Here is a 17,224-nt window from a genome sequence, read left to right as displayed (position 1 = left end):
TTCAATACATTAAAATAAAAAAAGGTTTGTTTTGCAATAGTTTTTCTGGTCCAGCCCACCTGAGTTTACATTGGGATACATGCAGCACATTAAATAAAGGGAGTTTCAGCTGATATGAACACTCACGTCACATACCATGCTATTGTGGGTTAAAACTAGCTGATAATGACCAATAATATACACACACACACACACACACCATACGAGCAACTCCAAACACAGGGGTAATCTTCTTAATCGTGTATTATTTTTCCTGACACAGAGATCAGATTGAACAGGACCCAAGAGTAAAAGTTTAGACATTTAATATTTGTGCTGGGTTTTCATGAATGTATGTGTTTGTTTTTCTTGTGTCCTGCTTCCTTTTGAGCTGTCACAGTATCAGTCATTCGCTTATCATAATCCAAGGACTTTATGTTCACAATATTGGAAATTTGAATTATAATAATAATAATTTTAGAGTCAACTTTACTTTGTTTATTGTGTACTTCTTTTCTTCTTTCTGGCAAATGATGACACTCTAAATATGAGACTCTGTAACCAAACCTTTAAAAAAATAACAATTACATAGTTTTGTTATAATGATATCGATCCTAGCATCAGGTTTTCAGAGACAAATCCCACTCATCGATTTTTAGTGTCTTTGCCTAAAACAGCAGCTGCACGGGTTGATCGTACATTTTTAAGACTTAAAATTAAGCCAAGAACACACTTCACTCACCGCACAGCCCCTTCTTTGTCTATTAATTTAACGCATTTCTATTTTTCCTTTTGAATATACACAGTTATATACGAGTTCCACCTCGTGGCAGCACGCTATGGCCTCTGTGCTGACCCTCCTTGTAACGGGCTGAAGTGGGTGTAAATCCCAGCAGATAAGGTCTGCACTAATACCCAACGCTGTTCAAGCAGTCCAATGTAAACATGTTAATGAAAAGTGGCTGCAGGGGAGGCATCCTGGCTCAGTGTGAATCTATAACATTAAACCAAATAGATGGAGTGAAATCATCGCAGGCTCTGCCTGACCAGAGCCAGTAAAGGGTCCAGTAACGTGTTGTTAAAGACACAACTGACAACAGATCACGTCTAAACTCAGCGTAGGTTCAGTAAACCAGCCAGGATCCACATTTCAGATCCTGGGGGCCACCTAAAGTGCAGTTTTGAATAAAAGCCAGACCTGGGTGTTTGGAAACTCACCCGAGAGTCTGTTTTTGTGTGAGGGAGGGCGGGAGGGAATTTAGCGTTAATTAGTCTGTTTTTGTGCAACAGTCATTATCTGAAATTTACAGGAAGCTGTGGTTTTGGTTTCCTATAAACAAACAAAAGAATTATCTAATTAGCTAATAGGAGCCAAAGGGAATTCATAAGAAAACAAGTTGCTGTTTGATATTCAGAGAATGATCCAACAGCTGGCAAACATAAAGTTTACCGTCACAGGAAGCAGACTGAGCGGATTCTTCTAAGTCCTGTAAAATACTCCAATTATCTGAAGGTCTTTTGACCATTTAGAGATGGAACAATAGAATGGATACCAGACAACAATGACATAACCGACTTTATACCGAAACCAGGTGGAGGATGCGAAGAGGAAAGAATAGGGTACTGCCTCTCTCCTCATTTATCCTCATCATACCTTCAAACAGTGTGTTATGTTCGAGATTGCTTTAGATCATTTTCTTGGAGCGTATCTTTTGACTTTAATTTCCTGTTTCCTCATCTCTATCTCCTTACTTTAGTTTTTTTTTATGTCAATTAAATTTTATTGTGACTGGTATCTGACGAGTTAAACCTTGTTGCCTGGTTTTAGAGAAGGTGAGCTTCATCTCACCTCCTCGGTGGGTCCCCCGGCCGCCATCACGTAAGTGACGCGGAATTGGTCCACGGGACCGTCAGGTGGAGTCCAGGTAGCGCGGAAAGAGCTCTGCGTCACCTCCGAGGTCACCAGGTTGGTGGGCGCTGCCACTGACTCATCATCTGAAAAGAAACAAACGGCACAGATATTGGGATCCACAAATCTGCCCTCGCTCCTCTGACAGTAAAGCTCCTGGCCGGCTGCTTCATTTAAAAACTGGTTTTCTCCGGCTCAGCTGTAAATTGTTTCCTCTTAAAATTGATTTACACACATAAAGTACGTCCACTACGAAAGTTTCCATCAGATGCTTGGATGTGTCGCAACGTCCTTTGAAGGTCTGAAATAATTGACACTGTCAGGCAGAGCTGAGTCAAATATATCTACAAATTTATCATTTTTGCTTTTATCTTTCAGCCAAGTCTGGATAATGTCAAAGTAATCTCTACTCTCTACTTGTCAGCAGCCATTAGTTTCATCTCTCAAGCTGTACCAATGAAGAGGATGTCTTTGATTTAGACTAAAAGTTTTTGTCAGCAGATTTCACAGGCTCAGGTTCTTATAAAACCTGCTGAAAGCCTGCGGGAAAATAAACACCAATGTCTGATTGTCCATGTTAAAAACTGTTTGTTTTTTTAAACTGTGATGTTTCCACCACCACAGTAATTTTAAAGAATAGTTTGTACAAAGAGCTGTGAGCTGCTATTTACTTGTGAAAATGTACAGAGCTTTAAATCTTTAGCTAAAGCGTACCATATCGCCATGTTCTGCGGCATTTTCATGAGCAGGAATAAGAAGTTTATGATGAAATTGTGATATTTAAATCACACTGCTTTGGACTTTCTGCTTCATTTGTTTTAAATTCTGCCAATGCATACTGTATGTGTTTGCCTTGTCATACCAAGCCGCATTTCCACTAGTGTCCACTTGAGGCAGACTCAGACTGAGAGTCAGTCCCTATAGACTGCCATGATAAAATGTCCAACTTTACAGCAGAAATAAAGAGATTCACAGACCGATACAAAAAACACCCCAGCTTTGGCCTGTGGATGTTTTCCCCTTTTGTAACACCTGTACAGGTGGTGAACAGAATAGAAAAGCCTTATATTGTCATTGTACGTGTACAATGAAACTTTGGGATAAGTTGATAACGAATGTTTGGATAAGTCACCCCTTTGGATTTTGTTAAGGCTTAAAGTTAAGGATGTGGCCATTATGGCTAATAGGATGGTGCAGACACAAGCGGTCGTAGCTGCTAGCCCTGCTCGGCTTCACCTACGCTAATTCAAATCACTGAAGTAGACCTCTAGAACAGCTTTGTGCTGCTGGCACTTCTTGGAGCATTTTAATGGAACTATCTGCTGTGTGGTTAATTACACAAACAGACTGTCCCAGAAGTCTGTACTTCAGTTTTGGTGAGTTTGTTGCTCATAGCAATACTTAGTTTATGTTTAGGTCCATGGATGCACCTCGATAACATTAAATAATTAAGATGACCTGATTACTCACATATTTTATCTTTTAGTTAGCGCTCATTAGCAGGTATCTGTGCCAGTGTTCTGAGCATGTGACATCTTCCCTACCTGAGCCCTTAACGCTGTTGCACAGGTTTTCAGAGAGTTCGTCAACAATGTCCAGCAGGAACTTGAAGTCGTTGACGTTGTACATGTGAATGTCATCTGGGTCAGAGGCGATGGACCTCAGCTCATTCTCATCAGCGTTTTTTACACCTGTGAGAAAAATAAACCATGAGTTTGATGAAGGAAGATGACTAAAGTGGCTGCTGGTTGATCATTTTCAGCCCATTCTAGTAAAGTCAGGTACTTTTTCTGCTTCGCTGCATGCAGGTAGCAATCATCCAAAAGTTCAAACGTGTTTTAATTTCCTTTTCTTTAAACCAGTGAAGCTTACTCACCAATAGCATAGAGCTCAATGTCGCTGTCTCTCAGGTTCTGTGAATTTACAATGACTTCATCCTGGGATTTTCCGTCAGTGATCAGGACGCCTATTTTGCGGGAGTCTGGACGCAACCCCACGTTGGGTTTGAAGTTGTTCTGAAGGATGAAGTTCAGAGCCATTCCTGTACCACAGTGAGGAAGAAGTTTCAGTTATGTGTGCAGATCACAAAGCACTGCATGCTGCTTTTCTGTTGTTTAACCCCTCTGAAACTAACCTGACCCATCAGAAAGCTTACAGCTGGATCATGTGATACCGAATATGTCCATTATCAAGGACAGGAATCGAGAACTGGTTCTATTGACCCCACTTATTCGTTCCTCTTGCACACACGCCACAGTTAGCTGATTTCAGTTCACGTGCCAGAGGTGGAAAACAGTGCCACAGTCTAAGAGCGTTGATATGGACATTACTTTTATTTTCATTGGACAAAAGGACAAGAGTGTGATGGTAAAATGGAGACTGCATCTAGGACAAACAGCTGTTAAATTATGCTGCTAACACAACTTCAACTCTTTGCAAGCATCTGCACAGACAGCATGCTAACACTAAGCTAGCCAAGAACTCAGAGTGGAAGCTGAGTGAATTCTGACCCCAACTCAGCAGGCAGATGCTGAACTTCAACAGGTAACAAACTGATGAGCAGCCTTTCTACCTATTCACTGTGATCGCTTTAAAGTTAAACCCCTTATAATTCTGTGTGTCTGTCTATGAGTGGTAGGTTTGGATTTCCATGGAAGACCATCATGTTATAGTAGATCAGCTTTTCCTTCCAGCTGTTCAATGCTAAGCTCAGCTGCTGCTTCCAGTGTTTTGTCACTATTAACTTGTACTGCTTCTGCTTATATCTTCTCAACTGAGTAATAAAATAAGTCTTGTTGAATTATTACCGTCTATGCTTAGTGTGTCTCGCCTCGCTCTAACGCTCCATGCTGCATCTTATTAACTTTGTGTCAATTCTCTCCGGTAGTTTGTCCATCGTCTTCCTCACATCTGTCTGAAGTTTCTTCCTCTTAAAAGTGAGCTTTTCGTTCTCCACTGTGGCTGAGTCTCACACCAAGGGTTTGGCCCCAGTATGTAAAGTGCTTTGAAATTATACTTTATACTTTGTATACGTTGTGATTTGCCACAGTATATAAAAATGAATCAATTTGTCTCCCACACTGGCACCCAGGTCAGTGAGAGCTGGGCCAAAGTACTAAAAAAAAAAAAAATCACCCGTCATGGTGTTTCCTCCTTTATATGGCAGGTTGGCAACAGCATTCATCAGGGATTCTTTGGTGGGGTGGGCGTTCAGGTGCCATTCAGTCTTTGGGTCACCGCTGTACTGAGCCAGACCTGCAGAAAATACAACACTAAGGATACAGCCACTCTGATTTGGTGTAAAACAGCTTATTTCAGATACAGGATGGGGGTTAGATTGAACTGTTACTCACACAAAGCTACTCTAGTAAATTCCCAAAATTAAAATATGGATCTAGAAATGAGCACAATATCTTCCATTGAGGTTTAAAGATACCATTAAGGGAGGTTAAGGTTAGGCGAATACCAAGAGACAGTTGTCTGAAGGAAAACATCCCTCCATGTGACTCATGTCGTTATAGTAACAATAGTGAAAGCTTTACCAATCTGGACTCTTTCTGGGCCGATGTCAAACACGCTGACCATGCGACCAATGAAGCTGCGGATGGTTTTGAAGTTAATGCGTCCAATGCTCCAGGAGCCGTCGACCAGCAGCACGATGTCGGCCTTCGCTGTGGTCTTACACTGAGCGTCTGTAGAGACGGTGGTGTTGGGAGGAGAGGAGGTTAGTACACAACAGATACCCACCACAAGTGTCTGTTTAGTCTTACTGTGTGAGGGAAAAGTGTGAAAGAGTGAGAGGAAATGCATCAGGAGGACAGAGGAGTAAGCAGGACATCACGAAAACTCTCACAATCACAAGATGCTTAGACAACAGATTTACATTATGTAACACAAATAATTCACACGTTGTGTAACAGCTGTCAGTGCAGAATTAAGAGCTCTCTTCATGGTCTTTTTTTCTCTCTGTGTCTTTCTTCCAGCACAGCAAGACACTCGGGGTGTTTTGTGCTGCTGTAGTCTCAGCAGCGATTAGCCTCTCCCATACTGTGATCTACGAGGCCTCCTGCTCCCTGAAGTTACTGCGCATTCCTGCTCCAGGTACCTGTAGGGGGTGAAAAATGGCCGCTCGTCCATGGTTTTAGGACGACACGCCCAGCAGTTAAAAACAGGGTGCCTGTGTGTGTGATTAAAAAGATGAGAGGAGACGAGCAACTTCATTTTTTAGCAGGCAGCAGAAACAGATGCTTGATGCTCGAGTTGGATGCTTGGCCGCGGTCTGTCTGAGTTATACCACCGCCAGTAAACAACGCGCTCATGTCCCGGTGCCGTTTATTAATAAAAACAGATGTCATAAACAGAGGCAGCTTTCATAGGTTTCTAATAAGCTGCAGACAACTGTTGGAATCAGTGTCTCTGAGGAGGAGCAAATGAAAATTCAGCCCAGTGTGTCTGTGTCCTGCCGAAACCTGTAGCAGCTCCGAATTGTTGTTGCTTTTGTGTCTAAGCTTCAGTTAAAGGAACTGTGTGGTGTTACTATAAACAAGATGCTTGAAAGTTTCAGAAAATACAAATAACTATTTCTGGAGTTGAGATTATTTGCATAAAAGATGCTGTTTGTTTACAAGTAAACAACAGTAACATGAGTCTGAACCTGTATATCTCCACTAAGGCTGAAAGCTCCCTGCGCAGCATGCATGAGATGAGATCCTTCCAAATTACTTTGAAGTGTTTTCTTCAGATTTACATGATGACTCGAAATTGTTCTTGGTTCAATCTGATACATTTTTGTGATGACAAAATCTCCAGTTGTTGCTCCAAGTTGTAATTTCGACTGTAATCCTGCTATTAAACAGGCAACTCGTCCAGAATTGACAGAAAACCTGCCCTTTTATGTTTGCGATGACACACACTTCACCCTCACTTTTTCTCTCACTCTCCTTTGTGGATGCAATTAGCATTGAAGGTTAACGTTTTCATTAGACAAATCCTGAAAAGATGCTTGGAATCACGTTTTCTCGCTTCAATGTCAGATTTTTCCAGTTTTGTGTAAAGAGCAAAATTTAAAAAGGATTAAATTTAATGGACAGTAAAAAATAATGTTTCTGCAGCATATTAAGGACACATTAAAGACCATATGGACCTGTCAAAAACACTGAATTAAAGCCTGCTCTGTTAGAGCTGCAGTTAAGTAAGCAAGGATCTTGGAGTGGCCTGGCGCGTTCCCTGCTCGGTGGGCAGTCGGTCACCGTGTCTGCTTCACATTACAGCAGGAATTTCTGCTGCGGATCAGCACCTCCTCGGGGTCTGATGGGAAGCATAACATTTTCCTAGCTGCATACATCCCTCCAGCATCGAACCCTCTGGATCATAAAAAAGTCTAACTGCTTATGGCAATGCCATTAAAGCTCAGTGCTTGCAGCATGTGAGGGGATCATTTGTGCAGTTCATATATATATTCATGTCAACACCTGATCGCATGTAACTCTGCTCCACATTACACTCCCACTAACAGTAGGGAGGTGAGAAAATGTGAGCCAAGCATCTCTAAATAATTTCAATGAATCGTAATCATCTGTGCCGAGTTTCAGTCCCACAGCGACAGCGATTTCAATTCCCTGTGATAACATATAAACCAAAGTTTTGGCACTAATCTGAGCGACACTTCAACGTCAGAGATCAGAGAACGTCTGCTCTGCAGGCCTGCTAATGAGCGCAGAGAGAAGTTTGTTGTCGGCTTTTACCAGAAAGAGTGACATGAGGAGATTCGGGTTCATCCTTGAGAGTCGTCTTTTCCTCTCCTGCAAGAGGCAAACTCTCTCCTCCATCAAACATCCCAAACACAGCGACAGAGTACTTTGTTCCTGATCTGAGGATAAAGGGGAAAAGAGACAAACCGCTAAAATCATCGGAAAAAAAAAAAAAAAAAAAATCATCATCAGCTTATAAGCCTATAAGCAGTGAACCCTTTACTAATATTAACTTTTCAACTTATTAACTTTTTTTTTACCAAAGACGTGGAACTTTACGAAGTTGTTTCATGTCAGTGGTGAAGCTTTGCTGCTTCCCTCAGTTCTAAGCAATTTTGTACAGCATAAACAATCAGATGACATCATAGCTGGTGGAGGGTGTGCTGAAACCTAAATGTTTGACTGCAGTCAGATTCGCAGCACTGGTTCAAGAATAAATGTTAGTTTGAAAGCATAACAAAGCTTTATTTGATTTATTAAGGGTTGAATTCCAAACTAAGATGTAACTTTACCCCTCAAATTTCAAATTAAGAGATTCCCTATGAAGGTCCGAGTAACACTGAACAAAAACAATGTGTTTGTGTTCAGTGTTACTCAGACAATGCTAATAGCCAGATTTGGGAGGTTTTACCTGCCTGCTGTGATCAGAATATAATCTGAAATCACTGCACACAATGTAGTCTACAAAAGTTTATTTTTGGAAAAGCTTTACATCTTTTGCTACTGTGCATCAACCTTGTACCATGTATTCAGCTAGCTAAGCTGCTACCTAAACATTAGCACTGTTTATGTGTTTAACAGTCTAAGCACAGAAAAACAGCTTCCCCACATCAAAATTAATGATTTTTGTGTAAACATTTACATTTCTATTAGTCTTTGTGCAATCATGCTGTAATAATTCAATTCCATTTTATTATTATTTTATTTATATGACGCCAAATCACAACAACAGTCGCCTCAAGGCGCTTTATATTGTAAGGTAGTAATATAGAAGAATACTGTAAAAAAAGGTCCTGTACTGTATCCAGGTCCCTACAGCCTTCCAATAGGAACCCATAACCCCAATCTGTATTTTCATAGCAAGTTGATAGAATCAGTATCTAACATGTATCTCTTATCTTTAACCACATTAAATATTTTTTTCACCACAGCAGATGATCTGCCTCCATCTCCAACCCTCTGCATGTTCTCCATAAAACTCGTCTTCCTCTTTTCATCCTTTCATCTCTACCATACAAAGAAATATTCATAAGTTAACAGAAATGCTGCTGTCTTCTCTGGGCCTAAGCTCATTTAAAATAGAAAGAAACAAAGAGGAAAACTTTTCTGTGGTCTGACGAATCAGAATTGGAAATCTTTTGGAAAACACGGACACCGTATTCTCCAGACTTAAGAGGAAAGAGAGCATCTGGCATGTTATTGGCATTCAGTCCAAAAACCTGCATTTGAGCAGCTAGAACCCTCTATCAGACAACAATGGGACAACAGTCCTCTCCCAGACATTCAGTAGCGGCTCTCCTCAGTTCGCAGATATTTAACTGCAACTTTCCCTGATACTACTGGGTCAAACTACTTTTCTGGACCAAATCCTATTGTTGACAAGTTATAGAATTTATGAGTTCTGTTATCATAGTGTCCATTTAAGCCTTTTCCTGTTGACTGTCTTCAATATTTGTTGTTTCCTTTTAAATGAAATCCTCTGCGTATGCCATAAAATAACTCTGAAAGCTTACCTGAGTTCCTCTAGAACAACTGTGTTATCATAGGGGCCAACAAGGAGCTCCTCAAGGTCAATATCATTCCCTGTGGGGTGAAAGGTGACTTTGTAGCCCCTGACTTCCCCAGGTGCTGGATCCCAGGACACTCTGAAACTGGTCCTGGTGGGCTCTGAGGTCAGAAGGTTCCTGGGACTCTTGTACGGTGACACTGAAATAGAAGAAATCAGTAGGAAATTCAGGACAAACTAACCTAGAACTAAACTCGACACAACTCCAACTCTTGGCGAAGGTTTTTAAGGATCAGCCACGCCACATTCAAGCCAGTTTCTCATTAGTCCATAATACAATTCCTTGAACCCAGTGTCGACCGTTAGGAAGCCCAGTGTCATGCTGTGTGTTAGTAATGCTAGCGTGTGATTGAGCACGTGTTTATCTGTGATTTTAGTGTTCTCGTGAGGAGGCGCTGCAGCACCTGTGGTGTGAAAAATACTCCTCTTAACAAGTAGTTTAAACTTGAAGTCAGTCCATGAAATTGTTGGTGGGAAAACGGGAAAAAAAATCTGCAACTTGGAACAAAGAAACATTTTTTTTTCCAAGGCACCGTGACTTGGTGTGAGGTTTCTCTGAAAAATTGTGAATAAATCTTTAAATATACCAGGTTTATACGCTGCCTGGAAAATACAGACAATTCTCTAGTTAACTTCAGCACTGAGGATTAAACCCTGGAGGCTACACATCCTCACACATCCTTAGAGTGGGCCTCAGATTTACTTTTTCTCATTATGTAAAAGCTCCTTTAAAATTAGAGCAATATAACATGAAAACTTTCTTACAGGAGTATTTTTTCTTATAAAAAATGACTTTAAATGAGTGACTCTGTGCCCATTGCATCCAGCACCTGAGCTAAACTCATCCACCAGCGATCATATTTTTAGACTGAGCACAGGTATAAACGTCTTGGCTAAGATGGACATGTTTCTGCAGTGTGCTGTCTCTCAGAGGGTTGAATTATGGACCAACGTACGTGTCGTTCCTACTCCTTGCCTTGCTTTTCCTTCCCTGCGCTTGTAGATGGGCAGAACGGTGATATTGTATGTGGTCGCGGGCTTCAGATTCTTCATGATGGTAGAAGTGGCCTTTGCAGGGATTTTCTGGACCACTTCTTTGCCTCCGTTGTGGGGAACGTACTTCAGCCGGTAGTTGAGCAAGTTGCCCGGCGCTGGCGTCCACGTGACTCTCATGGTTTTCTCTGTCTCGTCTGACACTCTCAGTCTTTTCCCATCAGCAGAGGCTGAAAACATAGAATGCACTTTTAATACTGCAACAACATAATTCAGTATCGTTAAAGAGAAACTAGTTGTACCAGTTCCCCTTTAAATTGTTCCTGGGGAAACCTAAACAAAGTATATTTGACTTATCCAGGGTTTGTTTTAAAGTAGAAACCTGGAGGGCTGAAAAAATGCTAAAATCTGCAGTTCCCCCGATGCCCACTTGGGGCTGGCTCCAAAAACAAGTCAGTCCCCACAGACTCCCATGTTAAAATCTCCAACAGCTGAAATAAACACATTTACAGCCTGCTCCAAAAACAGTTTTGGCCTCTAAAGCTCATTTCTCTCTTTATGACACACGTATGGAAGAAGATTATTTTTTCTTTACTTGCCCCGTTTATATTTTATTGACGTTTAAAGTTGAGCAAAATGGTAAATGGCTCATGGTTATGGTATCACTGCCTTTTGGAACAAATTTATTGCATAATCACAAATAATATAGCTTATTGTGGCATTAACTGAACTAACAGCCCTTCTACTAAGTCTATGTTTTAGTTTTGTTTAAGTGAAATTCTTGTGTTTCTAGTGTTTTATTCATGCTACTTAGCAATAATTAGTTTAAGTCTATGGACACAGCTTCACTCCACCATCTCCTCTAAACATGGTCCCTTCTGGCTTCATAAAAACTCAGCTGGTAATGCCATTATGTTAAAATCAAGGGTTCAAAATAGATCCTACAAATTAGTGGGTGACATCAATGTGAGTTTGTCCACCTCGATGTCAATATTTTTAGACTCAGGCCTTTTTATCCAGGAAGTCTCTGCACGGAGCCAGGCTCTGTTTTAAAGGCTGCCAATCACAGCACACACACTGAAAAGGCAATCCCATATGATGTTTTTAATTAATTATTTTATTTGATTTGTCATGCACCTTAGTTATTTCTGCTTTCTCCTTACTTTATGTTCCTACTATTATCTTTCCCAGTGTTCATTCCTCGCCTCTTGTGTGTGATCTTTGACCTCTGCTGTTGCCAAACTGCTTGTAAGTCTGTGTGCTTTCTTTATTTTTGGAACGCTGGATAGTTTCTGCTCTTTGTCTTACTGCCTGTCCTCAGTCTGCACCAGCTGCTCCTCGGTGTCCGACCTCTGTTCTATTTACTAAAACCCGGATTCAGGATTTTTACCTGCTAGAGATTTTGTCCTGTTAAAATTGAATTTAATAGAATCTGATAAAATGAAATTTACTTTATTGGTGTACATTCACTTTATACCAAGCATATTTTCCATAATGATTAATTATTAAATTAACCTATGATTTTATAAATTTTACTCACAATTATTGGGTGAAAGATCATTGTTTGAGTCTGTATAGCTAAAATTGTGATCTCAGCTGGTCTTCCCACCAGGCTTGAACCAAGACCCAGCTTTATATAGATAATAATGCACAGCCACTCCAGCGGAGTGCAAAAGCCGGACGTGAGAAGCATAGGTTCACTTTCAGCCTAAAGCTCTTTTCATGTAATGTACTTTTTGCCACATTTCATGTCCTTCAAAAACACTCAGCATTGCTGCCATAAAGCTCACTCAATATTTCTTTATCTGAACCATTCCAGCAATCATCACTTCTTTCGGCCACGTGAGGTATCCCTCTGTATTCCCTCAGTCGTCGTTAGCATTCATAACTGCGGGCCTAAATGTTGAGTAATACCATCAGCTACCTGCCAGATGTAATTGGCTGTAAATTAGGCTTTCACCCAGAAGTGATCGGTTGGGAGGAAATGGTAACCACATTTTCCTTTTTGCTCCGAAACAACAGAGAAGCCCTGTGAATTAAAATTAAGTCATTCTGACAATACTGCGAGCGATTACAAAAACTCTGTGAGGAAATAATATGTATATTTAATGATCCGGGGGAAAGTTTTTCAAACTACTTGATTTCACTCTGGAGGATTTTTATAGGTGGAAAAAAATACTGAATCCAACTTCTCCGTGTGTTGATGGATTTAAACAAATCTAAAGCAGGAGATTCAAATTTCCTGCTGGAAAGATGCAGAGGGAGAGCATGAAGTAAGATGCGATAGTTTATCTGTGCCTTCTTTGTTTCGGGTGGCCCGTGTGTGTGTGTGTTTAATTTCCCATGTGTGCAAATGAAATGAGGGACGCGTTGATATTTTTAGAGAGTGCCTCAACTCGGACACAATAAGTGAGCGTGCAGTTCACAGGACACCCACGCTGTAGTCGTGTTATTGCTGAGAACGCAGCACAAGCAAAGCTGCCACCGCGCTGCAGCTTCGCTTTAAATCTCGGCCTAAAAATAATCTACACTGAAAATTTTAATTTAAATTTGGACGGCTTTCACCAACCAGGAACCAGAAACCCGTTGGAGAGTGCCATCTGTATGATTATGTAAGAAATAGATTTTTTTTTCCTGACAAAAGGAAGCATTGAATCTGTTTTGGCTCACGTTCACTTGCAGTCAGAACAGCGAGTTTCAGCCAAATGTCTGAAAATAGTGAGGACGTCCTTGACTTCCCCTCTGAGGGTTAAAAACACGGGTTCGTGGCCTGAGCGCTGCCTTTTAAACATCTGGACTGATGCTAACCAGATGATCTCAGAGTAACTAATCACTGTGATCTCAAGCAAGGCACTTTAACCCCCAAATAAAGATTATTTATTCATTCAAAGACAGGAGGATACACAGGTAAGGGTACATTTCAGGTGATAAGAACTGATCTCAAAATCAGATCTGCTTCTGCCAGAGAGAAGAAAAGTTTCTGGAGTCCTTTTTAAAAATGTATAAATTGTTAAAGACGACTGATATCCCCAAGCAGCCCTCATGTTGCGCAAAGATGACTTTTTTGGCACCAAATAAAACACGAACTACATCTGAAGTAACTCATTACTCACCTTATTATACAGACTACCCTAAATAGTGAGTGTGACATTGTAGTCTTCACCCTATATATGTTTAGAGTTTATCTTTACTCTAAACAGTTCACTTAAAGTATCCCACAACGTACTAGGAAAAGTAATGAAGTCCAGCTGATGGTCACTGCCCAAGAGGCAGACACACTGTGATGTGCCAAAAGCTGCTGATCTTGTTTACCATGACCTTTATGGTAATTTCATAACTTATTAAATCAAGTCATTTAATCTTGAAGTCTATTCAAACATTTGACAAGTCTGGCTGCTTTTGTTGCACAAAATGAGTTTTACAGGGAAAACAATGGTCTGAAGCATTTTCCCAGTGTTTCCCAGCTTCTTATTTGTTTAGTGTGACATGGGTTAGGGTGAGGTGTTAGGGTGGACTCAACATGAAAACACTTGGAGGGTTAATGTGTGTTAACAGAATATTGGACTGGGGAACTTGGGCCCAAAGATGCTCCAACCCAGAAAGAAGACACATTACAAGCTGCACTAATGATCTTTTCTTTTCATCACTCTGCTGCCAGATTTTGTGAGTATGTGCCGCTGACAAACAGACAGCTCCAGGGAAAAAAGCTGACCCCCAAAAAATGCCTTTCTATGTTTGTGGCTTGTAACAGAAGGGCCAAATATTTACTTGTGTGACTGCGGGAAGTGAAGCTGCAATCATCAAGACTAGGGATGGGTATTGTTTAGGTTTTATCCGATACCGGTGCCAAACCGGTACTTTTGAAACGGTGCCGGTGCTTAAACGGTGCTCGAACCGGTGCTCGAACCGGTGCTTAAAGAATGGAGAACACAAAATTGGTCCAAAAACCTCTCATGTTCAGCTGTTTTTTTGTAAAAAGATAACAATGTTAGCCTTTTCTGCAGCTATGGGGCATATATGGTATCACTCTTGGATGGAAGCAGTGCTTAAACAATGGAAAAAACACAAACTTTGTCCAAAAACCTCTCGTTTAGCTGTTTTCCACTTTTTCTTTGGTCATTTTAGCCTTTTTGGCCAGGGTGAAGGGAGTATCTGCCATCAAACAAGAAGACAGCCGCATGTAGCTATGATGATGTTTGCTAGTTCACCTTACATGCATTAATGTAATAACGTGGTTAGCATACTCAACGTAAATTACACACCAACAACATTAAGCTACTCGCCCAGAGAAGAACGGCTGCTGCTGCCATCATCATCCGTCATCATTTCTGCTACACTGGCAGGGCTAGAGGCCAGGACTCTACTCTTCGTGTTTTTGTGGGATGTGGCTAACTCCGGGTCCGATAACAGGCACCACACCCGCAGTAGATGTGCACGGTGTGAGGTCTCGCGGCAAGCTATCAAATACGGCGCATTTCTCGGCTTTTAAAAAAAATGCTGTGTCGCCAGGTGTTTCATCGGATTTGAGGTGTTACCTCCTTTGCACAGTATCAGCTTAAAGCACTTGTTGCAGGCTGCTGAGTTTGCATATTTTGCTGTGAAGTACAGCCAGACTTTTGACCGCTTCACCTTTGGCATTTTTAATCTGTAGCTCTGCTCTAAAAGAACGTACGTACCTGGGCCCGCCTACTATCCTCAGAAACGTAAAAGGATTGGCTAGAATCTAAAGTGTATCAGAGCTCAGGGAAAAAAAAGCACCGAAATAAAGCACCGAAATGTGCGCTGCTTTTCGGTCTGGTTACTACCGTTTATGACAGAACCGTTGCCATAATGGCACCGGATACCGGATACCATCCCTAATCAAGACATAAAGCTCATGTGCCAATAACTGCAGTTCCTCTAATGTCCACTTGAGGCTACCGCAAAGTTACCTTTGTTCTGTATGGGTTATTTCCTTCTTTAGAGCAGATGTGTAAGCTGTGAGTTTGGAAACTGTCAAGGCTTTTATAGTATAGTTATAAGTTAAGGAGTCAAAATTCAAAGAAACTAGAATCCAACAGGTGGTCTCACTTTGCTGCATCCCCCTTTACGTACATAATATGCTCAAGTCCCACCTCCAGCCCCAAGTGGGCCAACACCCCCCTCGCAACTAAAATTAAAGGTTTAATTATCACCAAGATTTGCTTTTGTTCATTTTTCTGAGAAGCTGTAACTGACGACATGTTCATCGACACCAGAGGTGTCAGTGGAGTTAAGCTAATCATCCGGCTGTTTTCCTTCCAGGGTCACATACACTAGTGTCAAATGGAAATAAGAGAATCTATTGACTCTTATATAAAGTGCTGTTTCACAGAGATGGTTGGGACGGTATGATATGCGCTCTCCTAAAGCTTTTCGTGGTCTTCTCTGAGTGGGACGCTAAATCACACTCTGGTCGCTACCTAATGTCAGGATGTCAGACCATCTTGGCGTCAGTAGAAAGGGCACTGCTGACTGTAGGTCCCACCTTCCAATTAAAAGTTGGGTAACACCATGGTGTTCAAGCAAGGCCAAAGCACTTACGTCCAGCACTCTATCAAGACTTATTCCACCATGACAAGTGAGACCACACGGCAAGGTTTGCTTTCTCTTTGCTAACGGTTGGTCCAATCTGTGATCTGGTTTTTGTTTTGAGAGTCAGATCAAATAGAAACATATGTTTGCTCACGGTTAACATTTATTTTGTCTGTTCTTTCATAAATACTTCCTGTAACTGTCATTGATTATATATGAATTTCTTTATTTTTTCAGCTTTCATCCTTTGGTGCATGCATGCATTTTCTCTTACTGCTAAAGATGAAAGACTGAAGAGTTTATTAAGTCTTACCATCTGTGATTTCTGATCCCGTGAGTGGCTCGCTCTCTTTGTGGCGGTAGGCAGCGACCACAGAGACTTGGTAAAGTGTCTCTGGAGTCAGACCTTCCAGCACGGTGCTGGTTTCATCTCCTGGCACCGTTTTTTCTTGGATCTCCTGGGAAAACATCGACTTCCACTGAACATGATACGTATTCACATTCCCAGGCGCCGCTGTCCAAGACGCCACGAAGCTGGTGTCAGTTACATCGCTGGTGACCAGGTTTTTAGGAGGACCCCCCTCTGGAAGTAACAGTTAAGCAGAGAATTAATCAAAGGAACGTGAGACAATAACTTATACTGTGTATGAAATATAAATGGCGATGTAATGTTGATTCCACAGTTTTAGTTTTTGACACCATAGCAGTTAAATTTCCTCTCAAATCACAGCAGATGTTTTCAGACTTGACTGTGAGCATTTTTTATACTGTACAGTCACATTGGCAGACATGTTTTAATGTTCTTTCCAGTATTTGTGACTTCTTTTATTTAAAACCATCCTCCCTTTTAAACAAAGGGACCATAATGGACGTGCTGCCAGATCTAATTATTTTTCAAAATGGAAACTATTAAAAGGCAATCGAGTGGACCGATCACCACAGCCATAAAGGCCTGAGAGGACGGCATAAACATATGTGAAGAGCTGTCCGGTGCTTTTTGTTCATATTTTGGGGATATTTTGAGATTTTTCAGCATCATTAGTGAGTGCAGAGCATTGGATAGGGGAAAGAAGAAAGACATAAAACATGTCGGGAACCGCATGAACTCAAAGTGTCCAAGCACCAACAGGAAATCTCTTTAATGTAGTTCACTGGATGTCTTTGCATCATCAAATCATCACTATAGTCCTCCTTTTATTGGAAGATCTTCTGCTGGACGCTTTGATATCTCGCTTTTTTCAGCTTTTTGCTGGC

General features: G+C 41.2%; 1 protein-coding gene across 4 annotated transcripts in view; it reads right to left on the bottom strand.

The window, feature by feature from the left end:
* The window catches only part of col12a1b (collagen, type XII, alpha 1b), a 151,801-nt gene that overhangs the window by 101,576 nt on the left and 33,001 nt on the right, over window positions 1–17,224 (bottom strand). For all 4 annotated transcript variants that reach the window (XM_085247752.1, XM_085247749.1, XM_085247750.1 and 1 more), the window contains exons 13-21: window positions 16,284–16,553; window positions 10,381–10,647; window positions 9,372–9,564; window positions 7,633–7,757; window positions 5,431–5,580; window positions 5,024–5,143; window positions 3,765–3,929; window positions 3,433–3,579; window positions 1,829–1,974 (exon numbers count right to left, since the gene is read on the bottom strand). In XM_085247752.1, the coding sequence (XP_085103878.1) occupies window positions 1,829–1,974; window positions 3,433–3,579; window positions 3,765–3,929; window positions 5,024–5,143; window positions 5,431–5,580; window positions 7,633–7,757; window positions 9,372–9,564; window positions 10,381–10,647; window positions 16,284–16,553 (1,583 nt within the window). The remainder of the gene's footprint in view (window positions 1–1,828; window positions 1,975–3,432; window positions 3,580–3,764; window positions 3,930–5,023; window positions 5,144–5,430; window positions 5,581–7,632; window positions 7,758–9,371; window positions 9,565–10,380; window positions 10,648–16,283; window positions 16,554–17,224) is intronic.

The sequence above is a fragment of the Mchenga conophoros genome, linkage group LG15 (genome assembly GCF_057382185.1).
Source record: "Mchenga conophoros isolate Kocher_MC1m ecotype Shallow Benthic linkage group LG15, M_conophoros_male_GT1.1, whole genome shotgun sequence".
Lineage (NCBI taxonomy): Eukaryota > Metazoa > Chordata > Actinopteri > Cichliformes > Cichlidae > Mchenga > Mchenga conophoros.
This window is presented reverse-complemented; position numbering and strand designations above follow the sequence as displayed.